Source organism: Labeo rohita, chromosome 16 (assembly GCF_022985175.1).
Source record: "Labeo rohita strain BAU-BD-2019 chromosome 16, IGBB_LRoh.1.0, whole genome shotgun sequence".
NCBI classification, from domain to species: domain Eukaryota; kingdom Metazoa; phylum Chordata; class Actinopteri; order Cypriniformes; family Cyprinidae; genus Labeo; species Labeo rohita.
In genome coordinates, this window is record NC_066884.1 from 28,985,914 (window position 1) to 29,012,084 (window position 26,171).

General features: G+C 36.1%; 2 protein-coding genes across 6 annotated transcripts in view; one reads left to right on the plus strand and one right to left on the minus strand.

The window, feature by feature from the left end:
* trak1a (trafficking protein, kinesin binding 1a) overlaps nt 1-15,196 on the plus strand; it is a 54,357-nt gene extending 39,161 nt beyond the window's left edge. For 4 of the 5 annotated variants that reach the window (XM_051131073.1, XM_051131069.1, XM_051131071.1 and 1 more), the window contains 10 exons: nt 330-408; nt 679-809; nt 1,130-1,204; nt 1,341-1,478; nt 2,058-2,134; nt 2,585-2,818; nt 3,860-4,191; nt 7,487-7,822; nt 10,422-10,524; nt 12,740-15,196. In XM_051131073.1, coding sequence (XP_050987030.1) covers nt 330-408; nt 679-809; nt 1,130-1,204; nt 1,341-1,478; nt 2,058-2,134; nt 2,585-2,818; nt 3,860-4,191; nt 7,487-7,822; nt 10,422-10,524; nt 12,740-13,505 — 2,271 coding nt within the window. In that variant the 3' untranslated portion in view covers nt 13,506-15,196. Of the gene's footprint in view, nt 1-329; nt 409-678; nt 810-1,129; nt 1,205-1,340; nt 1,479-2,057; nt 2,135-2,584; nt 2,819-3,859; nt 4,192-7,486; nt 7,823-10,421; nt 10,525-11,038; nt 11,128-12,739 lie in introns of all 5 variants that reach the window. The other variant, XM_051131074.1, reaches the window with a different exon arrangement.
* An 8,784-nt stretch (nt 15,197-23,980) lies between these two features.
* Nucleotides 23,981-25,775, minus strand: ccka (cholecystokinin a). The gene is made up of 3 exons (XM_051131672.1): nt 25,703-25,775; nt 24,692-24,934; nt 23,981-24,418 (listed from the first exon to the last, which is right to left on the minus strand). Exons 2-3 carry the CDS (start codon nt 24,930-24,932, stop codon nt 24,288-24,290), a joined length of 372 nt encoding a protein of 123 aa, XP_050987629.1. The 5' UTR covers nt 24,933-24,934; nt 25,703-25,775; the 3' UTR covers nt 23,981-24,287.
* Between the last annotated feature and the right edge of the window lie 396 nt (nt 25,776-26,171).

Below are 26,171 nucleotides of genomic sequence, written 5' to 3' on the forward strand. Positions count from 1 at the left end.
ATCCACACCTACACAAGCTGTTCACAACAAAACATTTTAGAAACTTCAGTAACAGTAGATAAACACAAATCACAAAGACATCACAGTATAACATTTCTCAGTTTATGTGAACCCCATTAAACTGGGCCATGACATGAAAACAACAAGCTTGTACAACAATAGCTTTTCCTTTTGCTGTAGATTAAACTCAACCGTTTTGTTTTAAAACATGGGCACTTTAGACACAACCTGTTCTTTTGACAGGAACCCTGAAACAAAGGATGAGCCTTGTAAAATGATGCCTCCATTGTTTATTCAGATCGTTCCTTAACACGTGAGTGTGTTTATAGGCAAATCACCTGGAGACAGAGACCATCTCGTACGAAGAAAAGGAACAACAGCTTGTAAATGACTGTGTTAAAGAGCTCAGTGAGTAGATCCACCTATTACAGCACTAACGATCATATTCCCTCCAACTGTAAATTGATATTACATAATCATCCTACACTAGTTCAATTCATGTATTCTATTCATTGTCTTATTGTTCCATCCTTGTAGCATAACAGTTTAGTTATTAATGACATGAACTACACGTACTGAGGGGCTAATCTATAACTTGCTTTGAATGAGGATTTGGGACTTTCCACGTTTTATTGTTTACCAAGGGAGCATTTGACACATGAAGTATCTCTCCCTTAGGAGATGCTAACATACAGATCTCTACGATTGCGGAGGAGCTGGCTAAGAAAACAGAGGACGCCTCTCGCCAGCAAGAGGAAATCACGCACCTCCTTTCTCAGATCGTGGACCTGCAGAAAAAAGCCAAATCTGTGAGTTCTCCTCACTGTAGACATAATTAATAAATGGATCTCTGAAATGCTTGTTTCAGACTGGTCAATATAACACAAATTGGGCAGTATAACACAAAATAAAACGTGTTTTTAATATCAATATAATTTATTTAGTTACTTACATTAGCTTGATAAGTTTTCTTTAGTGTGGCGAGTCTAAAATAATGCTTCTTTGTTTTGTGTTTATTGTTAATAAGAAATATTTTCGTGAAACATAATCTTGAGCGTTTTTTATTTGGTTCTCATTTTGATTAGTTTGTTTTACTGTCAGTTATGTATAATTTTTGCTATTTTTTTAGTATGCACTAGAAAACGAAGAGCTCACCCAGCATCTGGGAGCTGCTAAAGACGCCCAAAGAGCACTAACAGCAGAGGTGACACATGCAAACACACTCAAAAGCATATCTGTATACTGTAGCTGAACTAAAATGCCACCATATAACCATTAATGATTAAAAGAGGTGTGTATTATTGTTTGAATTGATAATTTTTATGTGTTTCTTTGTTTAGCTGAGGGAGCTGGAGGATAAGTATGCTGAATGTATGGAGATGCTTCATGAAGCTCAGGAGGAGCTGAAGAACTTCAGGAATAAAACGATGCCTCTCAGTACACCGCGGCGATTTCACTCGCTCGGGCTCTTCCCCATGGTGAGAAATGGACAAGAAGAAAATAACCATTTTTAAAAAATATATATATATTACAAATGTTAATGCAATAATGTATTATTCATTTGTGAATTAAATAAAAAATATATTAAATATACATTTGTAACTACAATTTTAAATATATTTTTCTATATTTTTTTTATTTTTTTGACTGCCCAAAACATCTTTACACAAATAAAAATAATATGAAGAATTAATTTTGTTTTTTTTTATTTTTTATTAAGTAAAAATAACTTAAAATACAGCTAACTAACACAAAACATGATAACAATAAAAACACGATTTTTTAAACATTTTTAAAAACAGAGTTATCTGTTTTTGCAAATAAGCTCTTTGTATGTCTTTTACTTCTAAGGTTAAAAGAGGACAGTCTTTCTGAATTAAATATGTGGATAGGGTCATGTGATATCAGCTTGCAGTTTAAAAGCTTTATTTGCTGTACAGCATTACATGCTAGTTTCACAAATTTACAGTATTTTTGTATGCTACATATACTAGTATACATACAATATAACCATTATTCCCCTGGCTAATGGTGTGTTTGTGCTTTGTGTGTAACAGGACTCTTTAGCTGCTGAAATTGAAGGCACCATGAGGAAAGAGATTCAGATGTCTGATCCAGAAGTAGAAGAACAAAGGTGTGTCTTTTGTTTGTCATTTCCTTTGTCCTGCCTATGTCTCATATCCTGCATGAGTTAAGAATTTGCACACTGAGTCAGTTTCACAGGAATATAAAATGTATTCTAATCTTTATTACAAGGAATTGTATGTTTACTAACATTGCCTATTCTATTTTCAGCAGTTTAGCTTACTAGTTCAAGATCTGAGTTAATAACTGAATGATTGTAGATTCAAATCCTCTATGGGTGACATTGTAATTCATCTGTACTAATTTACTCACCCCCTTGCCATCCAAAATGTTCATGTCCGTCTTTCTTCAATCAAAAAGAAATTAGTTTTTTGAGGCAAACATTTTAGGATTTTTCACCATATATAGTGGACATAAGGAGAGTAACGAGAGAGAGAGAAAAAACCTCAGACAGTTTAGCATGAACCTCTCTACATTCTTGTCTTCTCTTTTTGTTTAGGTTGCACCCTAAACGTGTCTTTGCGACAGTGCGTAACATCAACCAGACTGTTCGGCAGCGCTCCATGGGCCCGTCCCCCTTGAACATCCCAGGGTCCAATCAGACATCCTGTGTGAATTCCAGGCGTTCTAGTTGTCGGAGCACACCCCGATCGAGCATGTATGGAGGGGATGGTATTGAAATGGACAACCGCACTAACAGTATGCTGATGGAAAGCCAGTCAAATCAGGACGGGTAAGAACATCAAATGTGGTTTTAAAACAGCAGTATGATCAAAATATGTTGTGTGTTTTTGCTTAACTATAGTTTTAGGGCAAATTAGTTCACATCTTCACTTGGAAAAATTACAAGTTTGGGTTTGGTCAATTCAAAAAGCTGCATTATTTGATCAAAAATAAAAACTGTAGTATTATGAAAAAAAAAAAAATGTGTGTATATATATATATATATATATATATATATATGTATATATATATATATATATATATATAATTTTTTTTCTTTGGAAAATGCGCTTGAACTGTAGTGTATTTTAAGTAAAAAGTTTGGAATTGTTACACATTTTTAGTAAATGATAATAACTGAGCACCAAATCAACATATTGGTGTAATTTAGCTTTGCCACAAGAATAATTAACTTCCAAAAAATATATTAAAATAGAAATTTTTTTAATTTTTAATTGTACTTTTATATTGTATAATTGTAATTGTATTATTAAATTGTAAAATTGCAGTATTCCTGTTTTATGTATTTATTGAATTATTTATTTTTACAAATATTTTTTTTATGTATTTGTTTGTTTGTTTATGTATTTATTTGTTTATATTATTTGTTTATATTATTTTATATATTTTTCAGTATTCTCACAAAAACAAAACAATCTTTTAATATATATATATATATATATATATTTTTTTGAATTATTTATTTTTACAAATATTTGTTTATTTATTTAAAGATTTAGCTAGTCTTTAGTAACTAAAACTTTTAACTATGTTAATTATTGATTCATCTTTAAAAACTCTAATAACTCAAAATGGATATCCTTTTCTCCGAAAAGTGTACGAAAGTGTTTTGTATTTATTAAGGGAAAAGAGTGAGTTTGTCATTTATTGCAGTTATGCTGTAACATAATAATTATCTTATCTTAGTGTATTTGAATTGGCAAGAATTTTTATATTGATTTATTGATTCTATGTGTGTGTGTGTGTGTGTGAGTTCTTCATTAGTGGACTTTGGACTGTATTGTTTCATTCTTTGTAATATTTGTTCCAGCTCTGATGACTCTAACAGAAAACCTGGCACGCCTGGCACACCCGGCTCCCATGACCTGGAGGCGGCACTGCGTCGTCTTTCGCTTCGCCGGGACAACTACCTTAGCGAGCGGCGTTTCTTTGAGGAGGAGCGAGAGCGTAAACTCAACGCCCTGGCAGAAGAAAAGAGCGACTTGTACCAGGATAGAGATGGTGGGAGTGGCAGTGAAGACAGCCGCCCCCTCACACCGGCAGACAGCATCATGTCTCTGGGCACGCTGCATTCGGTTTACTCCATCTACAGCACCCGATCCTACCTGCCGGAGAAACTCCAGATCGTCAAGCCTCTGGAAGGTGACCGAGCCAAATCCAGGCCTTTCACCCTCTTATTGTTTGATACTCTGTGGGCATTAATGCACCACAATGCTGAGGACCTGTCTACACAGCACTCTTTCTATTTCAGAAACACACAACCTCGCTGCTGGTTTGAGATTTAGATACGTCACACTATGTATACACACACACACACTACTGGTCAAATGTTTGGAATAAAGACTTTTTATTGATCTCTTATGCTCACCAAAGCTGTGTTTATCTGAAATGCAGTAAAAACAGTAGTATTGTGAAATATTATTAAAACATATTTAAAAATGTAATTTATTCCTTTTATTTCCAGCTGCCATTGCTCAAATCATGTCATGTGATCCTTCAGAAATCATTCTGGATCAATGTTGAAAATATTTTTTGCTGTTTAATATTTCTGAGAAAATCATGATACACTGCCATTTAAATATTTGGGCGAAGAAATAAAAAATGATAAAACATTTATTAAGCAAGAATGCTTTCAATTTATAAAAATGGCAGTTAATACATTGATAATGTTACAAAAGATTCCTATAATAATAAAAACATTTCAAATAATTTGTAATCAAATTTTCATGACATTGCTGTTTTTACTGATCATATAAATGCAGTCTTGGTGAGCATAAGAGACTTTTTAAAAACATATAAACTGTATTTATTTAATTTTTTTGTGTGTGTGTGTGTGTGTGTGTGTGTGTATCCATACATACTTATGCACATAGAACTACATTTGAAAATTAAGATTTAGTGTGAAAAACTCTATTAATGATGCACTTTATGGTCTATATTTATTATTTTTATTTTATTTTTTTTTTCATAGAGATACTAAGGCATATTTTAAAATTGTGTTTTTCATTTACTAAAAGTTAGAAAAATGCTTGTTGCTTCAAAGCATATCTTTCACTTATTGTTTTCGGCGGAGTTTATCTTCATGTCAGCAACAGGGTCATTGAGTTCATTTAGCTTTGAATATCAATGCTTCTGTCATTGTTTGTGTCATGTTTTTCAATTTTAGATAAAGGGCTAGTTCACCCAAAAATGAAAATTATCTGTCAATAATTACTCGCCTTCATGTCGTTCTAAACGTGTAAGACCTCCTTTCATTTTCGGAACACAAATCAAGATATTTTTAATGAAATCTGAGAACTTTCTGACCTTCCATAGTAGTATGGGCATTGATAAAATGGTCCATGTGACATCAGTGGTATAACCATAATTTTATTTTTGTGCACAAGGAAAACAAAATAACTGCTTTTTTTCAACAATTCTTTTCCTCCACATCACCGTAGGCACCATTACTGAGAGTACTACGATGCATGCCTTGGTACTGTAGTTAATGGTGGCAAATTGTACATGAAGGGAAGAAATCGTTAAATAAAGTCATTATTTTTGTCGTCTTATAGCTTCATAAAATTACGGTTGAACCACTGATGTCACATGCACTTATTACATTTTTTTGCCTTGACTGTGTTAAGAGCCTTGCTGTCTGTGAAAGTTCAGAAAGCTCTCGGATTTCATCAAAAATATCTTAATTCATGTTCCGAAAATGAACAAAGATATTACAGGTTTGGAACAACATGAGGGTGAGTAATTAATGAGAGAATTATCATTTTCGGATGAACTATCCCCTTAACTGTAAACCGGTCACAACCTTATGGTTCAAAATCATATCTCTAGCGACCTCTGCTGGTTATAGTTAAAATATAAACTAAACATAGCCAGCCCAATAGTAAAGCTTATTAGGAAGAGGAGAAAACTCAAAACCTGTTAACAAATTATCAATGTTCTGATTTCGTTAACATCTTTGAGTATGTTTTTAAAGGCACTAACAGAATGTCTAATAGATTAGCTCCAGGATTTTTGAGGGATTCTTGGCTCAAAAACTCACTCATCCTTATGTCATTACAAACCTGTATGACTTTTCTTTTTTCTGCAGAACACAATTTATTTTGGTTACCATTGATGGACAAAAAACCCAGAGGCACTTCTTTCAAAATATCGTCTTTTGTAATTCCATCTAAAAATATAAAGCCATACAGGTTTGGAACAAGAAGAATTTTCATTTTTGGGTGAATTTTCAATGTTACATCTGTTTACTCCCATCTTTTCTGTTAATTTTAAGTTTGTGTGTTTGCCTCCTTCGTTTGTTTTCTTATCTTTTCATTTTCTTATCTGTCTGTTTTTAGCTCTCTAATAAACACAACTTTAATTTCCCCCTTCTTCCTTTCTCTTTCTTTACTTTAGTCTGTCCACAGCAAGAGTCAAATGAGTATTACAGCTTTGGTTATGTATCATGAAATCTATTCTGATTTCAAGGCGAGACTGTATTTACAATAAAATTAAGTTAAATGAACTAGAATAATGACAACATGCAAAGTTAAAGGGATAGTTCACCCAAAAATGAAAGTTCTGTCATTAATTGCTCATCCTCATGTCGTTCCAAACCTGTAAGACATTCGTTCATCTTCAGAACACAAATTAAGATATTTTTTGATGAAATCCGAGAGCTTTCTGACTTTCTATAGACAGCAAGGACATCGACAAAATAGTCAACATGACATCATTGGTTCAATCGTAATTATTTGAAGCTATGAGAATATAGAATCAGCATCAAAAAAAAACAAAAATCACAACTTTATTCAACAATTATTCTCCTCCACGTCACCCTAGCGCCATTTTGGAGAGTACCACGATGCATGCGTGTGCTTTTATCTGAACGTCCTCTAAAATTGCTCACATAATAATAACAATAGTTTGATATGTATTGAATTTATTTATTTATTTATTTATCAGTTAAATATAAATGTCAGTTAAATATCTAAACACATATGAACATCTGCACACTTGTTATATTATATTATATTATATTATATTATATTATTTTATTTTAATCTGTTATAATTTTATCCCTAACTCAAAAGAATATGACTCATTGATAATTTCCAAGATTCTGAAATTACAGAGTTCTGGTAAAGTGTTTCCATACTAGCCATTTCCTCAGCATTTATATCATTTATATTATATTTATATCAAGATGCGTTCATTCTTCCCTCATTTCTTTTGCAATGCAACAGATGCAAATTTGAAATCTGTTGGACCGAACTTAAAAATTTTGATCTCTACATGTCTTTGCATTCATCATTTTTGTATCTTCTGAACTTTGATGTCACACTTCATGCATGTCACGTTACATTTATGATCTCAGTGTGTTCTCAGTGTACTGTATGTTATATGGCATTTTTATAGTTTGTATCTGATCTCTGCTCTCATTTCCTTCACGCCCCAGGTTCGGCCACATTACACGCATGGCAGCAGCTCGCTCAGCCCCACCTGGGCGGCATCCTGGATACACGACCGGGCGTCGTGACCAAGGGTTTTCGCTCGCTGGAGCTGGACCTGGAGGAGGTGTACCAGTTCACTGACCTGGAGGAAGACGAGCCAGGACAGCATTCCCAGTCTGCCATCTCTACCTCTTGCCTGGGCTCTCTGCCTTGTTCACCTGCTTTGCGACGACCTCGTGCCAACAATCCTGATAACCAGGAAGAGCAGCTCAGAGAAAATGGAGGGACCCCTGGAGTGGGGCCAGGCCGATTGGAGGCTGGAGAGGAGGAGGTCTCATCTGGTGAGGGACCCTCATAACCCCACTAACCCTCCGGACAGCCTTTAGGGGGGAGGGAACATAAAGCCTCAATATAAAACAGACTGTGCCCTAGTGGAGTACCCATAAGCCCCAGTTGTATTGTGCCTGTGAGGGTCTAGGATGAGCTGGTTCTCTCCTTGTTCAGCAGCAGGCACACTCCCACTGCACATCATCCACTCACCCTGAAGACAGATGCCATATTCTTTTGAGTATAGTAATTAATTTTTTGTTTAATTTTACTGTCATTCCGCCTGTCGATCATTTCTCTGACTCCTTATGCTGAACAAAAAATGAGATTTGAGCCTTTGGAAACTTTAGAATACATCAGTTGATAATAATAAATATTAAGTGAAAATGTTTTACAGTTTATTTTTAATTTAATTAATTGCTAAATATAATTTAATTATATTTATTTACCACTTAAGTATTAAATTATACTAATATACTGTAAATATTATATTACCATAATAGAAATAAAAATAAAATATGCTTCATTTATATTTATTCATTCTTTTATTTATTTATATAATTGTATGAATTTATTTAGTTTTATATATTTTTACGTTTTATTTATTTATTAATAATAATAAATGAAAACAAGTATATTCTTCTAGACTCAATTCTCATTTTCAGCACTAGTTAATTTCCTAAAGACTCTTCTCAATCACTCTTCTTACCTGCATTAACCAAACGCTGTGTCAGATAGTTTTCTCGCCTGAGGGAAAAACAGCATTTATTTACTCAGTTTCTCCACACACTCGTCCCCTGATAAACCTGTATGTGAGATTTAGGCTGGCGTCCACCCTGAGGGCACAGAGTGTGATGTTTGATACTAAACTGTACAACACACACACATCCCTGGACGCATTTAACACACATCATCACACACTCCCAAGAGGAGCCCCAGCATGTAACTAACATCCAGCTGAGCTGAGTGTGTTTAAAGGATAGTGTTACAGAGTTCTATTAAAAACGTGGAGGTGTGAGCCACAGTCATGTGAAGGAACAGGCTCTAACGTCACTGGAAAGAGGTCACATTGACACCACATGTACACAGACGCACTCCACATTCTTTTAAAGTCAGGCTTGTCTGCTACACGAACACACCGAAATGCCACAATTTAGAGTTTTAGACACAATGCTTTACATACTTTCTGCAGATATCAGATGGCTTGAGTACACTTGTAAATACCTAGGATTATATGAAGTGTTTTGTTTTGTTAGTTTGTTTCTGTTTGTTGATTTGTTTGTTTTTTTGCTCTTGTTTATATTTTGTGTTTTGTTTTGTTAGTTTGTCTGTCTGTTTTTTGCTTTTGTTTATATTTTGTTTTGTTAGTTTGTTTCTCTTCGTTTTTTTTTTTGCTTTTGTATTCTGTTTAGTTTTTGTTAGTTTGTTTCTGTTTGTGTCTTTGCATTTGTTAATATTTTTTGTTTTCCTTTGTTAGTTTGTTTCTGTTTTTTTTTTTTTTTTTTTGCTTTTGTTAGTATTTTGTGTTTAGTTAGTTTGTTTCTGTTTTGTTTTTGTTTTTTGCTTTTTTATATTCTGTTTAGTTTTGTTAGTTTGTTTCAGTTTTTTTTTTTTTTTTTTTTTTGCTTTTGTTTAGATTTTCTGTTTTGTTAGTTTGTTTCTGTTTGATTTTTTTGCTTTTGTTTATATTTTTTTTTTTTTTGTTTGTTTGTTTGTTTCTGTTTTTTGCTTTTGTTAATATTTTGTTTTGTTAGTTTGTTTCTGTTTGTTTTTTGCTTTTGTTAATATTTTGCGTTTTTGTTTTTTAGTTTGTTTGTTTTGTTTTGTTTTCTTTTGTTTATATTCTATTTAGTTTTGTTAGATTGTTTCTGTTTGTTTTTTTTTGCTTTTGTTTATATTTTGTTTTGTTTAGTTTGTTTCTGTTTTTTGCTTTTGTCTATATTTAGTTTTGTTAGTTTGTTTCTGTTTTGTTTTTTGCTTTTGTTTATATTCTGCTTAGTTTTGTTTGTTTGTTTGGGGTTTTTTTGCTTTAATTTATATTTTGTGTTTTGTTTTGTTAGTTTGTTTCTGTTTGTTTTTCGCTTTTGTTTATATTTTTTGTTTCTGTTTGGCTTTTTGCTTTTGTTTATAGTTTGTGTTTTGTTTTGTTTGTTTGTTTTGCTTTTGTTTATATTTTGTTTTGTTGATTTGTTTGTTTTTGCTTTTGTTTTGTTTTCTTTTGAACTATACCTCTTTAATGGCAATTGACAACTTTCTGTAGATAATCATTGAAACAAAATTCTTCTGCATATAATATGTTCTAGCTTGTCTGTAATAATCAAATTCATCATTTGATCTTCCCTCTTTCCCACTGTTCTCTCCTGCTGTGTGAAGCTATTTAAAACTGCATCAGGATGAATCCTACAATTAAAGTTCATGATTTGCATGTAAATTTAAAGGTCCTAATTTAGCAGTCACATTTTTACACACAATAATAAATTGCATTATGCCACATTACATTGCATTAGGTCTTTTCAGATCCTGAAGCAGTTTTAAACCACCTCTATGCATTTCTAGAAGTGTGTTTGTGGTGTTGTGTACTAATGTAAGTCTCTCCTCTCTCGCTCTCCCCAGTGCTTTTCCCTGGTAAATGTATGTCTCACACCAGCTCCACGTACACCTTCACCACCTGCAGGATACTGCACCCTACAGATGAACTCACCAGAGTCACACCCAGGTAAATACTCCATGGGCTTTTATAATGTTAGTATACATTATTTTATGGATCATATCAGACATTTTTGGCAAATACATTGTCATAAATATGTGCAAAAAATGTACCTTTAGGATTATAGTGTGTCACTAGAGCAGTACCCTCATATCTACCCATAAAATGTACTACTATGAACCTATTAGGGGTAAATAAGGTACAGAGTTGTCACTTTGATGCTACTGCCCCAAGCTGTCATATACTTAAAGATGCAATTTTTGCACATATTTCTGAGAGTGTGGGTAAAAAAAAGGAAAAACACTGAGCAAAATAATCTAGTTCTTTATGAAATCTGCTGAAATCTAACTGAGGGCACATAAAAAGGAACATAGCAGGGAGAAGCAACCTTTGGAACCATAAAGCTACAAATGGGACACCCTATTGTTTATTGGACAGTCTTAAATCTGTTTTAAGAATTCCAGACAAATAGCTTGTCTCTGTAGCAACCATACTGTACAGCTGTGTGACTGGCTCTCTGCAGGTCATATGACGAGGATGATGAGGCGGCTCTCTATCATGTTGTTCTGGTGGCGGGCTTAGAGCAGACTCACTGAGCAGAGCCCCCTGGGGGTAGGGAGGAATAGCATGACCACCCTAGTACCGATTAGACCCTGTGTCATGGGAGTGTGCTATTCTCTAACCAAACACAAATCACTCTAATGTCTTAACTGACCTGTAGGATGTTTCTTGATCTAACACCTTTTTGCGGGAGACTTTATGCATTATGACTTAACCGATTTAGTAAATAACAGAAACAGTTTATGAATCTATGGTTATATCTATGTGTATTGTCGATTAATGTAAAATACAGTCTATTACAGTTTTAATGCTGTAAGATACTGTAGAATGCATGAAAGAACAGAATTATGACAGAGCAATGATATATCTAATCAAACAAATTAACTATATATAAATACTGTGAGGTTTGATGTCAACAGGCTGTTAATCTATAATCAAAATAATTTACATCCAAAATAATAACATATGAATACCATTGAATGAAAGCCCGTTACCGCCACTGAATAAAAACAAAAAAAAAAGGTAGTTGTGCATTTTTTATCTTGCAATTCAGATTTTTTTCTCAGAATTGTGTAATATAAAGTCACAATTCTGACTTTTTTTCTCAGAATTGTATATAAACTCACAATTGCAAGTTATAAAGTCAGAAGTGCAAGACATAAAATTCTCCAACACTCCCAATTCTAAGAAATAAAGTCACAATAGGCAAGATAAACTCTTACAATTCCTTTTTTCTCAGAATTGCGATTATGTCTCACAATTCTGACTTTATAACATGCAATTGTGAGTTAAGTCAGAATTGAGAGACATAAACTTGCAATTTTGAGAACATATTTTTTCCCCTCAAAATTGGACTTTGGAGTTTGTCGCACAATTCTGAGGGAAAAAAAGTCCACATGCCATGTACATCCACACATAGAAAAAAATTCTGAAATTCTGAAAAAAAGTCAGAATTGTACGTTTTTTTTTAATCTCGCAATTCTCACTTTTTTTGCAAATAAAGTAAAAATCAACCCAAAATCGTGTTATGATTATCAAACCGGAGAAGCTGCAATTTAAATAATATATGCAAAGCATGTTTCTTACACAAGCATCTTATTATCCTAAGAGCAGCCCACTATTCTAAATGTAATTTTACTGGTGTAATGTATAATTTTATTACTAGTAGTACGGTGCTAGTAGCAAGTTTTAGATTTTTTATTTTTTTTTAATAATAACAATATTATTTTATAGTCATAACATTTTGCCTTACAAACAAGCACAGTAAAGATTTTATTAAACATATTTTAAGTACATTTTAAATTGCAATTGCCATTTTATCAGAAAAAAAACAAATAGATTTTGTTTTCCTATATTGTGCAGCAAAATATTGTGCTTAATTCATACAGTATTAATGGCGTTTTGTTTTGCAGCCACTATATATTGTATAGAAATTAAAGTCTAAACCTGCACAATCAAAAACAGATCTATCCCAATCAAACTGCAAACACACTAACCACATTAGTGAACAAAATTTCCTGCATTTGGATTGACTGGATTGACTTACTCACAGTACTCTTGGAATATTTCCGTTTGTTTGATTGTATTCACAGCTTTATCAGTGCACAGTGTGGCATGTGGCTTTAACTAGATAACTCAAACTAATAAAGCATTACTTTCTCAGTCTGTTGTCAGGTCCATCACTGGCTTCCTGTGTGATGTCCAATAGCAGTCTGCGCTCAACCCCTGTTTCCACCCCCTGCACGCCTCGTCGCCTCAGCCTGGCGGAGAGTTTCACCAACCTCCGCGATTCAACCAAGACCACCAGTACCTCTCTGGGACTAGTGCGCCTCCTACAGGAGAGAGGTATATCTGCTGCTGTCTATAACCCTCTCAGTTGGGACCGAGCGGATCGAGCCCCTCCACCAGACTCCTGTTCATCACACACTGCCACATCTACTCACACTGGCCCGGACACGCTCCCCTCCACCCCTCCAAACTCCCCCAGCAAGTCCAAACCCACAAGTCCAGTGCTCCCTGTAGACTACAGCCCTTCGGACCCCCCCTACGAAACCTTCCTGGCTTCACGTCCAGCCAGCTCGATTCTGAAGGAAGTGCGGGAGGCGGACGAAAGGGCTCGGACAGATACGCAATGTCAGACTGAAGTCAGTGTCCAGAACTTGAGACTGGTGGACAAGGTGAAGAAGTTTAGCCTGGCTCCCAGAACTTTGACCCCAGGGATCGGAAGGCCAGGACCGGCGTTCGGGGCCCACGCTGTTGTGACTTCCCCTATCGGGGGACTGCCAGTGCTGAACTCAGGGATGAGAAGAAATCGCAGTTACCCAGCTATGGTTGGGGCTAGTATGGCTATGAAGGGTCCGGGGCCTCCAAGTGAGGACCTGCTGTTGGCCCCAAGGCCACCTAGACAAACTAGCCTCAGTGAAAAATGAATGTTGCCTCTCTATCGTCCCTTTTTGCCTTTTATTTCTTTAAATTTGCATTGATACAGTATCATCCCTGCGACAACTTGAGTGCCTGTTATTAAGATGATATTTGTATAGATTATTTTGTTATAACACTTGCTATAACAACCTATTTTTGTCTATTCTCTGTCCATCTGACCAACATATATAGAGTACAATTCATTCAGCATTGTCGCATATCTTGGTATATTCCAAGCTTTTGTCGTTGTGTGTAAAAAAAAAAAAAAAAAAAAAAAAAAAAAGGACAATTTGCACTTGCTAGCTGCGAGACAATGTAGCATACAGAGTGGAAAATTCATGCCCCAAAATGACTAATTTAAGCACTTTTTGAATTGAAAAACTACTCAAGGATAAGCAAGAAAATGTCTTTGTTGTTGTAAATCTGGTCTTCCAATGTGACATTTCAAGATTGGTTAATTTCGTGATGCTAGCAAGAGCACTGATAGCACCTTAATGCTAATGGTTGCCCAGACATTGGTGAACAATGAAATCATTTATTATTTAGGTCAGAATTTACTTTTGAATGGCCTTGTAGTGCTTTAATTCAGCCCTATAGTGTGCCGAAAATCTGTAAAACATGCTTTTTTAAGTACAAACACCTTCACAGAAGCCTTTTCCATCTAGTCCATCTAATTAAATACCTGCGGTGTAATATTAATTGTCTAAAATGGCTTATTAATGCATAATACAATAGTAATTACAGTGTAATAGCAGAGTTCAGTGATACAAGGGCGCTGTTGATGTGAATTGGTGATAATTTGCACATTAGCACAAACTCTCTGCGCATTACATCCTCAAAAGTCGACTGACTGAAATACTTCAGAGAGAAACTGAGACCACGGGGCTGTGAAGGTGCTGCAGGAAGAATTGCAGCAGGTTTGAACTTGAAACACAATCGTGTCATCCTTTAATGTCCTTTTGTTGAGACCAACATTATTTATAAGTGTATGTGTGGATGTACATGGCATGTGGAATTGCAGTATCGAAGACTTGGGAAAATTGCACAACTACAATTTCATTGGTCAAAAGGATGCCAGGTTCAACTGAAAAAACTGCTGTGGTTTTGGAACCTACTGACTGATGTGTGTCATATGTTAAGCAAGTAAAGTATGTATTGTAAGCTTTAAAGATTTCAAGGGTGCAATAGGAATTTATAGTGCCTGATTTTTTTTTTTTTTTTTTTTTTGACAGACTGTATCATAATGGCTTCGCCTGCCACTGTATGCACTGACATAAATACTGTAACTATGTGTGATGTTGACTTCCCAATGCAGATATTTGAAGGATATATTATAATTGATGTAGTGTCGAGGAAGCACATAGAGAAAGTGCATGAGTCATTCTAAAGAAAAGGTCTGTGTGTTTTCTTTTAGTTGAGGCAAATTTAATTTGTCAGGTGTAAATGTGTGTGTACTGTATGTGTGTGTGCGCATTTAATCAGCATGACCTTCGTTGAATGTGTTTCGGAACCACAGAGGTATCTGCCATGACTGAACATTGATTTCAATGGTGTGTTTATTTCATCAGATTACTGAAGGATGTTTTACTTGTATATTGTAAATGGTAAATATGCAAAGGATTTAAACATGCTAACTTTTATATATAAAAGCAAAAAACCTAGAGGGAAAAAAAAAAACTAAAAAAAAAAGGAAAAGTGATGACACTGGTGAAAAGCGGAGTTTTTGTTCATGAATTTTAGAAGCTCCCCTTTGCAGAGGATCAATAAACCAGTTGCGATAATTTCGTGTTGGTTGTCTTCTTTATTAGTTGTTTAAGTACAGTCGAACTTAAAAGTTTACACACCTTGCAGAATCTGCAAAATGTTAATTATTTTACCATAATAAGAGGGATCATACAAAATGCTTTTTTTTTTTATTTAGCACTGACCTGAATAAGATATTTCACAGAAAAGACATTTACATATACTCCACCAGCAAAAATAATAGTTAAGGATTCATAAAAATTACCCCATTCAAAAGTTTACATACTCTTGATTCTTAACACTGTGTTGTTACCTGAATGATCCACAGCTGTGTTTTTTGTTTAGTGATAGTTGTTCCTGAGTCCCTTGTTTGTCCTGAACAGTTAAACTGCCCACTGTTCTTCAGGAAAATCCTTCAGGTCCTACAAATTCTGAGGATCCATCTTTTCACACCGAGGACAACTGAGGGTCTCATATGCTACTATTGCAGAAAGCTCAAATGCTTACTGATGCTTCAGAGGGAAACACGATGCATTAAAAGCCTCAAAACGCAAAACTTTTTGAATTTGAAGATCAGTGTAAATTGTACTTTTTTTGGTCTTCTGGGAAGTATCTTCTGTAGCTTCTGAAGGGCAGTACTAAATTATATATATAGGCAAAATAAGAAAAATGTACACATTTGTATTATGTTCGAAAGTTTTCACCCCCGGCTCTTAATGCATTGTTTTTCCTTCAGTGAGCATTTGAACCTTCTGTTATAGTTGCATATGAGTCCCTCATTTGTCCTCAGTGTGAAAATATGGATCTCAAAATCATAGTCATTGTTGGAAAGGGTTCAAATATACAAAAAAAAATGCTGAAAAAAACTATTTGTGGGACCAGAAGGATTTTTCTAAAACCAGTGGGCAGTTTACCTGTTCAGGAAAAACAAGGGACTCATGAACAACTAAACAAAAACACAATAAAACAGCTGTGGATCATTTAGGTAACAACACAGTATTAAGTATCAAGTGTATGTAAAAAATATCTTATTCAGGTCAGTACTAAAAAAATACATGCATTTTGTATTATTTTGTATTAATTATAAATAATTGGTATTTTGCAGATTCTGTAAGGTGTATGTAAACTTTTGACTCGTTTTGAGACATGAGATGTGCTAGTCTTGTTGAGCACTAGAGGGCGTGCTTCACCAACACTGAGCTTGCAGAGGAGCTTTACATTTGTGTTTGCAACACCAAATCAATTCAGATCTATCCATCAAGCTTCACTAGCATATCTGATTCAGTTATATATTCTGGTCCCTACAATCTAAATATCAGCCCAGCAACTCCAATATAGTGTAATTCAAACTCAGCGCGTGTCCAAGAGAAACCACCAGAGCAGCCACAACAAGGGGGTCAATAATATGCCAGTTCACGTTTCTGAATTCGTCATTGTTTGATCTTGAGCTGACAGTAACCCTTTAGGGCCCTTAACTTGTAGATTTGCATGGAGTGAGTAGATGCTTGTGTCCAGACCATATCTGAATGATCAACAGGCCACTTGGTGCTGAAGAGCACCAGCTATTTACTAACAATGTGATGATATTCAGATGACATTCTCTAGCTGAAGAGGGTTTCCATAGTAACACTCTGCAAGTTATTGTGAACATAAATACAAAACACTCTGTTCCTGCAAGATTGTACCGAGTGGGCCTATTTTCTCCTCAAACTTTATATACATTTTGATTGCAATTTAGGCCTCTTAACGCTAAACCTAAACCTATCCACTTTTCAACTTAAAGTTTTTCCACCTTATTTTTCCCGTAAGAGCGAGCATTGCCATTTCCAGCTGTTTTTAGCTGTGCAAAAGCTGTTTTGCTGCATGATACTGCAAACTGGTGCAAATAGTTTCACCTTTTATGGCACATTGTTATTCTTCTCGTTATTTCCCTATAGCTGTTAATGAACTGAAAGTCTCACACATTTTTAACAATAAATAACTTGACCTTCTGTGAGCTATATCTTAGCTAGCTAGCTAGACCATGTAGACATGTTCAAGACAGTCTGCTGAATTTCAAACTAAAATTAAAAAAAGGTGATTTTAGTGACTTTGAAGTTCTGTGGGTGTCTGGTTGATAACAGAAGTTAGAGGAAAATGGCCAGATTGGTTTGAGCTGACAGAAAGGTAGCAATAATTTATATATACCAGTCATTACAACCAAGAAATGCAGAAGAACCCTGAAGCAGATGGGATACAGCAGCATTGTACCACACCAGGTGCCGCTCCTGGCAGCTAAGAACAGGAAACCGAGGCTACAATTTGCACAGGCTCACCAAAATTGGACAATATACAGATAGGAAAAAGGTTGTCTGGTCTGATGAGTCTCAATTTCTGCTGCAACATATCCGAATGTAGGCTCAGAATTTGGGGAAAACAACATGAAAGCATTGATCCATCCTGCCTTGTATTACCGGTTCAGGCTGGTGCTAGTGGTGTAATGGTGTGGGGATATTTTCTTTGGCACACTTTGAGCCTTTTAGTACCAATTGAGCATCATTTAAACACCACAGCCTACATAAGTATTGCTGCTGACCGTGTCTATTCCTTTATGACCACAGTCATCTTGTGATGGCTACCACAGGAAACCACACCATGTGTTTGACGAATCTCTGAGGAAAGTTTGTTGAATCTACTGTAAGCTGCGAAGAATTAAAGCAGTTCTTCAGACTTTGGTTCATTTACTTCAATAAACTTTTTTTCAGTAAAGCATACATCATCGTCTTTGTCTTTATCATACCAGCTACATTACCCAAGGAAATTAAGAGGAGTAGTTTAAGGGGATGGCAACTCCCAGGTGCTTTTCCATACACAGGTGAAACAGAGTGGAGCGTGAGGGATGTAAGTTAGACAAGAAAATCTCCGACTGAGCCATTGAGGTGTTGTGTTGCTGGATGTAATAATAAACATAGTGATCGTCATTTACTCCCGACATCTGAGCCCCTGAAGATGCAGTGGATTACATTTGTTTGTAAAGGGAATGCGGCTCCCGATCTACATATATCCGTCTGTTTATGCAAATCATTCGTGATCCAGCTTCACTTACAGCAGAAGTGAGTATAAGGTTTTTTTTTTTTTTATGAATCTTTGCGATCGCCTTTTTTCGTAATAGTTAGGACGTTTTGCGGCTAAACGCGGCTAAATCTGGCTAAAGTAAACAGGCTCGTCACTCCACAGAGAGAGGGGCGGGGCAAGCAGAGCTTATTTGCATTTAAAGGAACAACCCCTTAGAATGAGATGATTTTTGCAGAGCTCATTTTGAAAAGGTAAAAAGGGTGTTGTTTTACACAACCATTGAGAATTTTTAACCAAAGTATATTATAGACTTTTCATTAAGACCCTAAAGAATCATATCAACTTGTGAAAAATGGGCATCCAATGACCCCTTTAACTTATCCCTACACCCCACAATTCTAAGTGTTAGATACAGTATGACTTATTTTTCAGATTCAATAATACTGGTAGCTTAAGATGACCTTAAGTTTTTACAAAGTCATAGTTAAAATAGTTAAAGTAAAATGAATAATAGTTAAAGTAAAATTGCCACTTAATTGCTCACTCTCAAGCCATCCTAAGTGTATATGACTTTTTTCTTTCAGATAAATACAATCAGAGTTATATTCAAATATCCTGGCTCTTCCAAGCTTTATAATAGTGGTGAATAATGTTTGAGATTTTGAAGCAAAATAAAGTGCATCCATTCATCATTGAAAATACTCGACACAGCTCCGGGGGTTAAGGAAAGGATGTGACGTGGCCAAGTATGGTGACCCATACTCAGAGTTCACACTCTGCATTTAACCCATCCAAGTGGAGTTATTCACTCCCCCCCACCCTCAATCCCTGCTGGACCTGGGACTCAAACCCACAACCTTTCAGTTACAAGCCTGACTCCCTAACCATTAGGCCACAGAAAACTACAAGATAACTGCTTGAACTATCCCTTTTATTCATCTTATAAGGGGCATTACAACAACATTGGTGCCTTTTCCACTTTAAAAAATTGAAAAATAAAATAAGTTTAATCAATATATTTTTTTTAATATCCATGAAATGAAGACACTTTAAAATAACAAACATTTTTATTGTGGCATCTCGGGCAATGTAATTTATTATTTTATGACTATTTTTCTACCTCATGTTTTGGTATTTTTGTCAACCCTGTTACAGACACAGGCATTACTAGATACTATAGTTTAATTAGAACTCACTGAATGATATAGGCTTTAGCTCAATAATATGCAGAGGATGACTTTGAAAATATTTAAATTTTACACAGACAGTCTTTAAAAACAGGGTGAAACCTAATCAATGTTACATGTCAAAACCTGTTACTTTAAAAAGTAATAGGTTGACTAACAGATTTGGGGATTTCAGACAAATTTGCTAATTGCTAGCTAATAGTCAATTTCACAAAAACACATATTGTAGACTTCAAAAGGATTTTACTTGTAGATATTAATTTTATCATTTTACAAGGGTTTTTCGATGAGGGATGTGGTTCTGATAATAGAAGAAGAAATCTTTGTGATCTTGGGTTGTACTACATTGTTTGGGTTGTGTACTGTGTTAGATCATCTGGGACTTGTCACAGCACTTAAAGGCAAAATTGTTCGATTTTCATTTTTGCTTTGTGTTTTAATGTTTTTATTCAAGCAGTTTTTTTCACATTAATTTAGACATTCTGTGTAATGTGTGAGGAGTTGATCAAGAGCTAACAGACTGTTTGTAGAAAGAGTGGAAAGTCTAATATGCTCAACGTGATTACTTTGCCCAATTACAAAGCAAAAAAATCTGCTAAATATTTGCCCAACTGTTTCATCCACAAATGGATAGATTTGCAAGGGACGATGAAAGGAGCCGTTCTCTGTTTTAAGAGAAACTGGAGAACTGGTTTCCAAATTTTCATGGTAAGTGAATAACCATGGTAAGGTGGATAAATAAGTAATAATTGATCATCTCTTGATATTTCACAACATTTAAACCAAGATTTTATTTAGACAGTAAAGAGGGACTCTCAAAGTGGCATAATTTAAATTATTAAGTGAAACTATCAGCTGAAGAGAAGGATGAGTTCAGCAAGAAGTGTCAGGTCTGGTTTCAATGTGAGGTTATTTTTCAAACACTATCATACAATGCACATTAAATATCTTAGGTAGCAAAACACAACATGGAAGTGTGACTGACTTCATATATCCACAGAAAACATCTAGAGACCATTTGGTTAAAAAAGTATCCACAGAACCATTTAAAAAACTAAAGCTACTTTATTTTGTTTGAAGATGGCAGTTATTTTGATATATTTACAGCAGATCCATGCATTCAAAATGCACTCGATCCACAACGTTGACATCAGCAAACCGCTCACCCACATGACGCCATACACGCTGTCTGCCATCTGCCCTGTACAGTGAAAAACGGGATTCATCTGTAAAGAGAACACCTCTTCAAAGTGCCAGATGCCATCGAATGTGAGCATTTGCCCACTCAAGTCGGTTACGACGACGAACTACAGTCACGTCGAGACCCCGATGAGGATGATGAGCATGCGGATGAGCTTCCCTGAGACGGTTTCTGACAGTTTGTGCAGAAATTCTTTGGTTATGAAAACCGATTGTTGCAGCAGCTGTCCGGGTGGCTGGTCTCAGACGAATTTGGAGGTGAAGATGCTGGATGTGGAGGTCCTGGGCTGGTGTGGTTACATGTGGTCTGCGGTTGTGAGGCCGGTTGGATGTACTGCCAAATTCTCTGAAACACCTTTCAATTCACAGGCAGCAACTCTGGTGGACATTCCTGCAGTCAGCATGCCAGTTGCATGCTCCCTCAAAACTTGTGACATCTGTGGCATTGCGCTGTGTGATAAAACTGCACATTTTAGAGTGGCCAGCCTAAGGCACACCTGTCCAATAATCATGCTGTCTAATCAGCATCTTGATATGCCACACCTGTGAGGTGGATAGATTATCTCTGCAAAGAAGAAGTGCATAGAAAAACATAGAAAAAGTCTTAGATCTTTGAGTTCAGCTCATGAAAAATGGGGGCAAAAACAAAAGTGTTGCATTTATAATTTTGGTCAATATATATATATATATATATACATATATATATATATATATATATATATATATATATTCCACCACTAGCCGACTCTAAACGTACTGAGGTAGAGAAGACTGAGTTCAGGACAAAGCTCCAGATCTGGTTTCCTGACCTCCAAGGTAACAAGGAACTTTAGCCAAGGCTGCAAACACCAAAGATGCTGTAAAAGAAAAAATGGTTGATAATTGTCTAAATGACTTTTTTATTGTTGCACCACTAGTTAACCCTAAATCAACTGAGGAAGAGGGGAAGGAGATTAAGAAAAAGCTCCAGAGCTGGTTTCCTGAAATTTCCTGAAAAAGTTATGAATTTCTGCCAGGGCCACAACTAACAATATATATTGTTTGCGCTTGAGCTTAAAAATATGTGGTTATATCCACAACATAGTAGATTATTGCCACCAGTTGTCTCTTAATGATTTTGTTTGTTTTTTTTATCCCACTAAAATCCAACACTAAACCATCTGAGGAAGAGAAGGTGGACTTCAAGAGAAAGCTCCAGGTCTGGTTTCCTGAGCTCCAAGGTAAGAGCTTCAACCATGACTACAACCACCATAAACATTAAGAGGGATAGGCTTTCCCCCCCAAATATTTAGAGTAATGGTTGATATTTAGAAAGACAGTTGATAAATGTTTAGAATACTTTGTCTTTTTCCCACTGATAGTTGACTATAAACCCTCTGAAGAAGAGAAAACAGAGTTCAGGAGGAAACTCCAGACCTGATTTCCTGACACTGAAGGTAAGAATCATGGCAGCAACCACACTCTTGAACATTACACAAGTTTGACAGTAGATTATTGTTACTTAATTAAGAGGTATTTTTTAATTATTTCACCAGTAGCCATCTCTAAACCTACTGAAGAGGAGAAGATTGAGTTCAGAACAAAGCTCCAGGTCTGGTTTCCTGACCCCTCAAAGTAAGAACTTAATCAAGAGCCACAACCACAATTACTTTTCTCTAAATATTGAATATATGGACACCTCGACAACATGTTACACAGTAGATTTTTGCCACCAATTGTCTCCTTAATTATTTTTATCTCATTTTAATTTCAGGAGTATTCAACTCTAAACCAAGGAAAGAAGAAAAGTCTGACTTTTTAGAGAAAAATCCAGACCTGGTTTCCTGGTCTACAACTATAAACCCTCTAAAAAAAGAGAAGGCAGAGTTCAGGAAAAAGCTTCAGATCTGCTCCACTGATGTAAACCACTGGAAGAACACAGAGAGTTGTCATACATAGCCATGTGGACCTGCTAGACCATCAATGTCCAATCCTGTTCCTGGAGATCTGCCTTCCTGCAAAAGTTTAGCTCCAACCCAAATCAAGCATATCTAAAACAGCTAATTAAGATATTCAGGAACTCTTGATAATTACAGACAGGTGTGCTGGAGCAGGGCTGGAAACAGGATTGGTACCCCTGCACTAGACTGTCTGATTCTAGCATTCAGTGTTGTAGAGGTTTCCAGCTTAAATGATTGTTTAGCAGTGTTTGCTGAGACAATCTATTCCACATTACTATTTCTCATACTTCAGACAAACCTCAGTGTATAACCCATTAACAATTTCTGCCAAATAATGTCATTAGATTATTATTAGTATCTCAAAAGTGATACGACTAATATGTCGGGTATAATGGACTAGACATAATAGATACAGTAGCGGATGTCATTTTAGTGCAATTCTGCATTGATAGATTTGATTTACTGACCAAAAAAACATTAAACTTGTCTCATTTGTGTTTATACATCAACTCAAACTCTTACTATCAGCCAGTGAAAAACACTTCAAACATGCATTTGTCTATGTGTGAAGAAGGGGGGAAATAAGGGAATTGGCTAGTTGGCTCAGACAATGTATCTACATTGCCAGAACACATTTAATTGCCCTGGTTGCAAACCTTTTCATGTTTGGCACCGTGTGTGTAAGCGTGCATTTATTGGTTCACTTTATATTGTCTAACTGAATGAAATCTCTTTCACTAAGGCACACCTGTGGCATAATGGCTCTTTTTGTTTGGTGTAGCCCTTCATTCGCTCGCACTCATCAGCCTACGATTCATCCATTATGTGCTAACTCAAGTGTTTTGCGCAATAAACCACAGAGCGTCGTCTCCCTGTCTAACCGTCTGCATGCGTTTCTCTCTCTGTCTCTCGCCCTGTCCTCCGGTACAGCAAAAACGGTATTATTGCCTGAACTCTAATCTGTCCCTCAGGCAATGGGAAGAGAATTGAATTTGAAGGCTACTCGTGGCGCTAGTGCTGTAATGCTAGCCGTTCCGCTTCGGGGGGCAAATAAGAGAAAGCTTTCATAATAAGATCGTTAACTGTAATCTGTTAGCTCGATCCCTCAACACCACACAAATGGCTTCACTGTGCTTTGGTGGATTCGGCTGAGATAGTAAACCAAAGCTACATGGCTACATGGACATGGACAAATGGCCTGCTGGGTTAGTTTTCCTTAATCTGCCTATTTTCTTTTTTGTCTTTTTTTCTGTATTGTTATTTGTTGGTGGTCCAAAAATGCACATTGTACCAGTCCAACTTCGATATTTCTATGCAATTCAAGTACACAATGAGTTACGACAACCATGAGACTTCGGATGAGTGAGTTAAGGCAATGATTTATTCGTAGACACCTGTGATATGTCTAAAGTGAGGACAAATCATATATACATGAGTAATGAGAATAAAAGCAGTTGAGACTACATTCTCACTCATTTTTTTCTGCAAAATAAATATATATAGATGGACACATATATTTATATATTGCATCGGACGTATCTCCATTGTACAAACAAATTTACATCAGACCGAGCTCTCAGACTTTGATTTGATTGACATTAAAATGGGTGACTCTGTACAGATGATTGGCTAATCAGGTCGATTCACGTGATTTGCTGAAGAGGTCTTATGAAGAGTATTCATACTCCTCTGCACTCCGTCGGCCAAAATCCATCCATCCCAAGTAATCTCTGTCCTTTATTCTGTGAGTGTTGCCCATGGGCCTGCTATTCGGAGAGGGACTTCTGCGATATGTACCTGCATGGATGGACAATGACAATTTTTTTTTATTTAAGCACCTTTGGAAACTTATATATAAATGAGGAAATGCATTCATTATTTCTTTCTTTCTTTATCATTATACAATTCCTGTTGTTATGGAGGTTTAACATAAAATCTGATATTTAAAAAAAATATTATTCTAATTTACCAAAGTTAATGCAATTCATAGTTTAGAGGGTATAACATAATATGAATGAAGGGCAATTTATAAAGGTTCAGTAAATATAAAAATTGAAAGGAGGATTTCACCTTTGTTGGAGATGATTCTGGCCAGTAGTTCAGTCAAGCTGCTGCGGGGTTCTTCATCGTCCTCTGGTTTGGACAGCAGGCTGAGTTGTCCACTGGAGGGCGCTGCACGGGTGTGGCGTGTGTGTTCCGCTACGGTCCCAAGATCAGACTGACCCCCATTTTCTGAGTGTGTAGGGAGAGAAAGGCAACTGCTGGTGGAGAGGGCAGCCAGCAGCACACACACGCAGATTCCAGCGTTCATGGCTGAAATGTACACATACACGTTAGAGCTTTAATATTGCTTTCGCTTCATGAAAATCCTTTAGCAAAATGCTCTTTAATGAGGAAAAAAGGTTCTAAAATTAATGTTGGGACTAGTAAACCAGTGCATTTTCTTTCATTATTAAGGCAACCATCAAAATAAATAAAAATGATTGCTAAAAGAAAATAGTCTTTCCTGCCTCTATACAAGATATTAAACCCAGCATGGTTACAGACAAGAGTGTAAATATGTTTTAAGTCATCAGATATACAACTAATTTGCCTGCAATGTATAATATGGGTATCTCAGCTCAGGTTTTTTCTGTTTAGCTTACCAGTTTCAAATAAAAGCCATTTGCCAAAGCGGTCCGTCTTATTCATTACAGGGCTACACATTTTGGCTTAACGAATTAGTATTTTTTTGAGTGGAGGGATATTAAAAAATGAATGTCTCTAAATAAGTCTTGGATTCAAGCCAAGAAGCAACAGCAATAAGAACTGAAGATGGATTCTGTCAAAATTTCTGTTGAAACTGGATCACTAGCACATCTCTTTCACTCTCTTCATATCTGCTTTGTTTAAGTTAAAATCTACGAACTAAAATTCAAAAATAGGACATGTAACTTAAGCACACATTTTAAATACTCTACAATATTTTACACAACCGTAACCTGTTCAAAATAATAAAAGGTGATTTTAAACAGAAAGCCTAACAGTTGGTGTAAGCATGCTGCATTCAACATTCAAATAAAGAAAGAACTGAGATCATACCTTCAGGTGAAACTCTGGCAGAGAGGAGGAGAGAGAGAGAGATGGAGAACACACGCTGACTGCAGAACAAGTGTCTGAAACTTCGCTGCACTGTGCAAGAGAGGCCCTTAAATAGCGCTCTGAGTGGGCTGGCTCTGTTTGACCCACGTAGCGACAGGCGCAATCCCACTGTCTGTGTATATGAATGAGGTTGTGTATTTGCGCAAGCTTGACGCAGAACCGAGAGCAGCAGGGTATTCTCACAGGATACTGATTGTGACATTGTCACTCAAAGGGACCGGAGGATCTCCAGAGGTCAGACCACACTAATTACACATAAGCACAACAAGCACCTCCACAACAACTGAGTTTCCTCCCCCCTACCAAGAAGGGCTCAGCCTTCTTTGGCCATTGACCATAGGATGCACATTTTGATGTTATGGATGCTGATGTCTTTAATGTGCACTGCACTGTTTGACACTCTGTACTA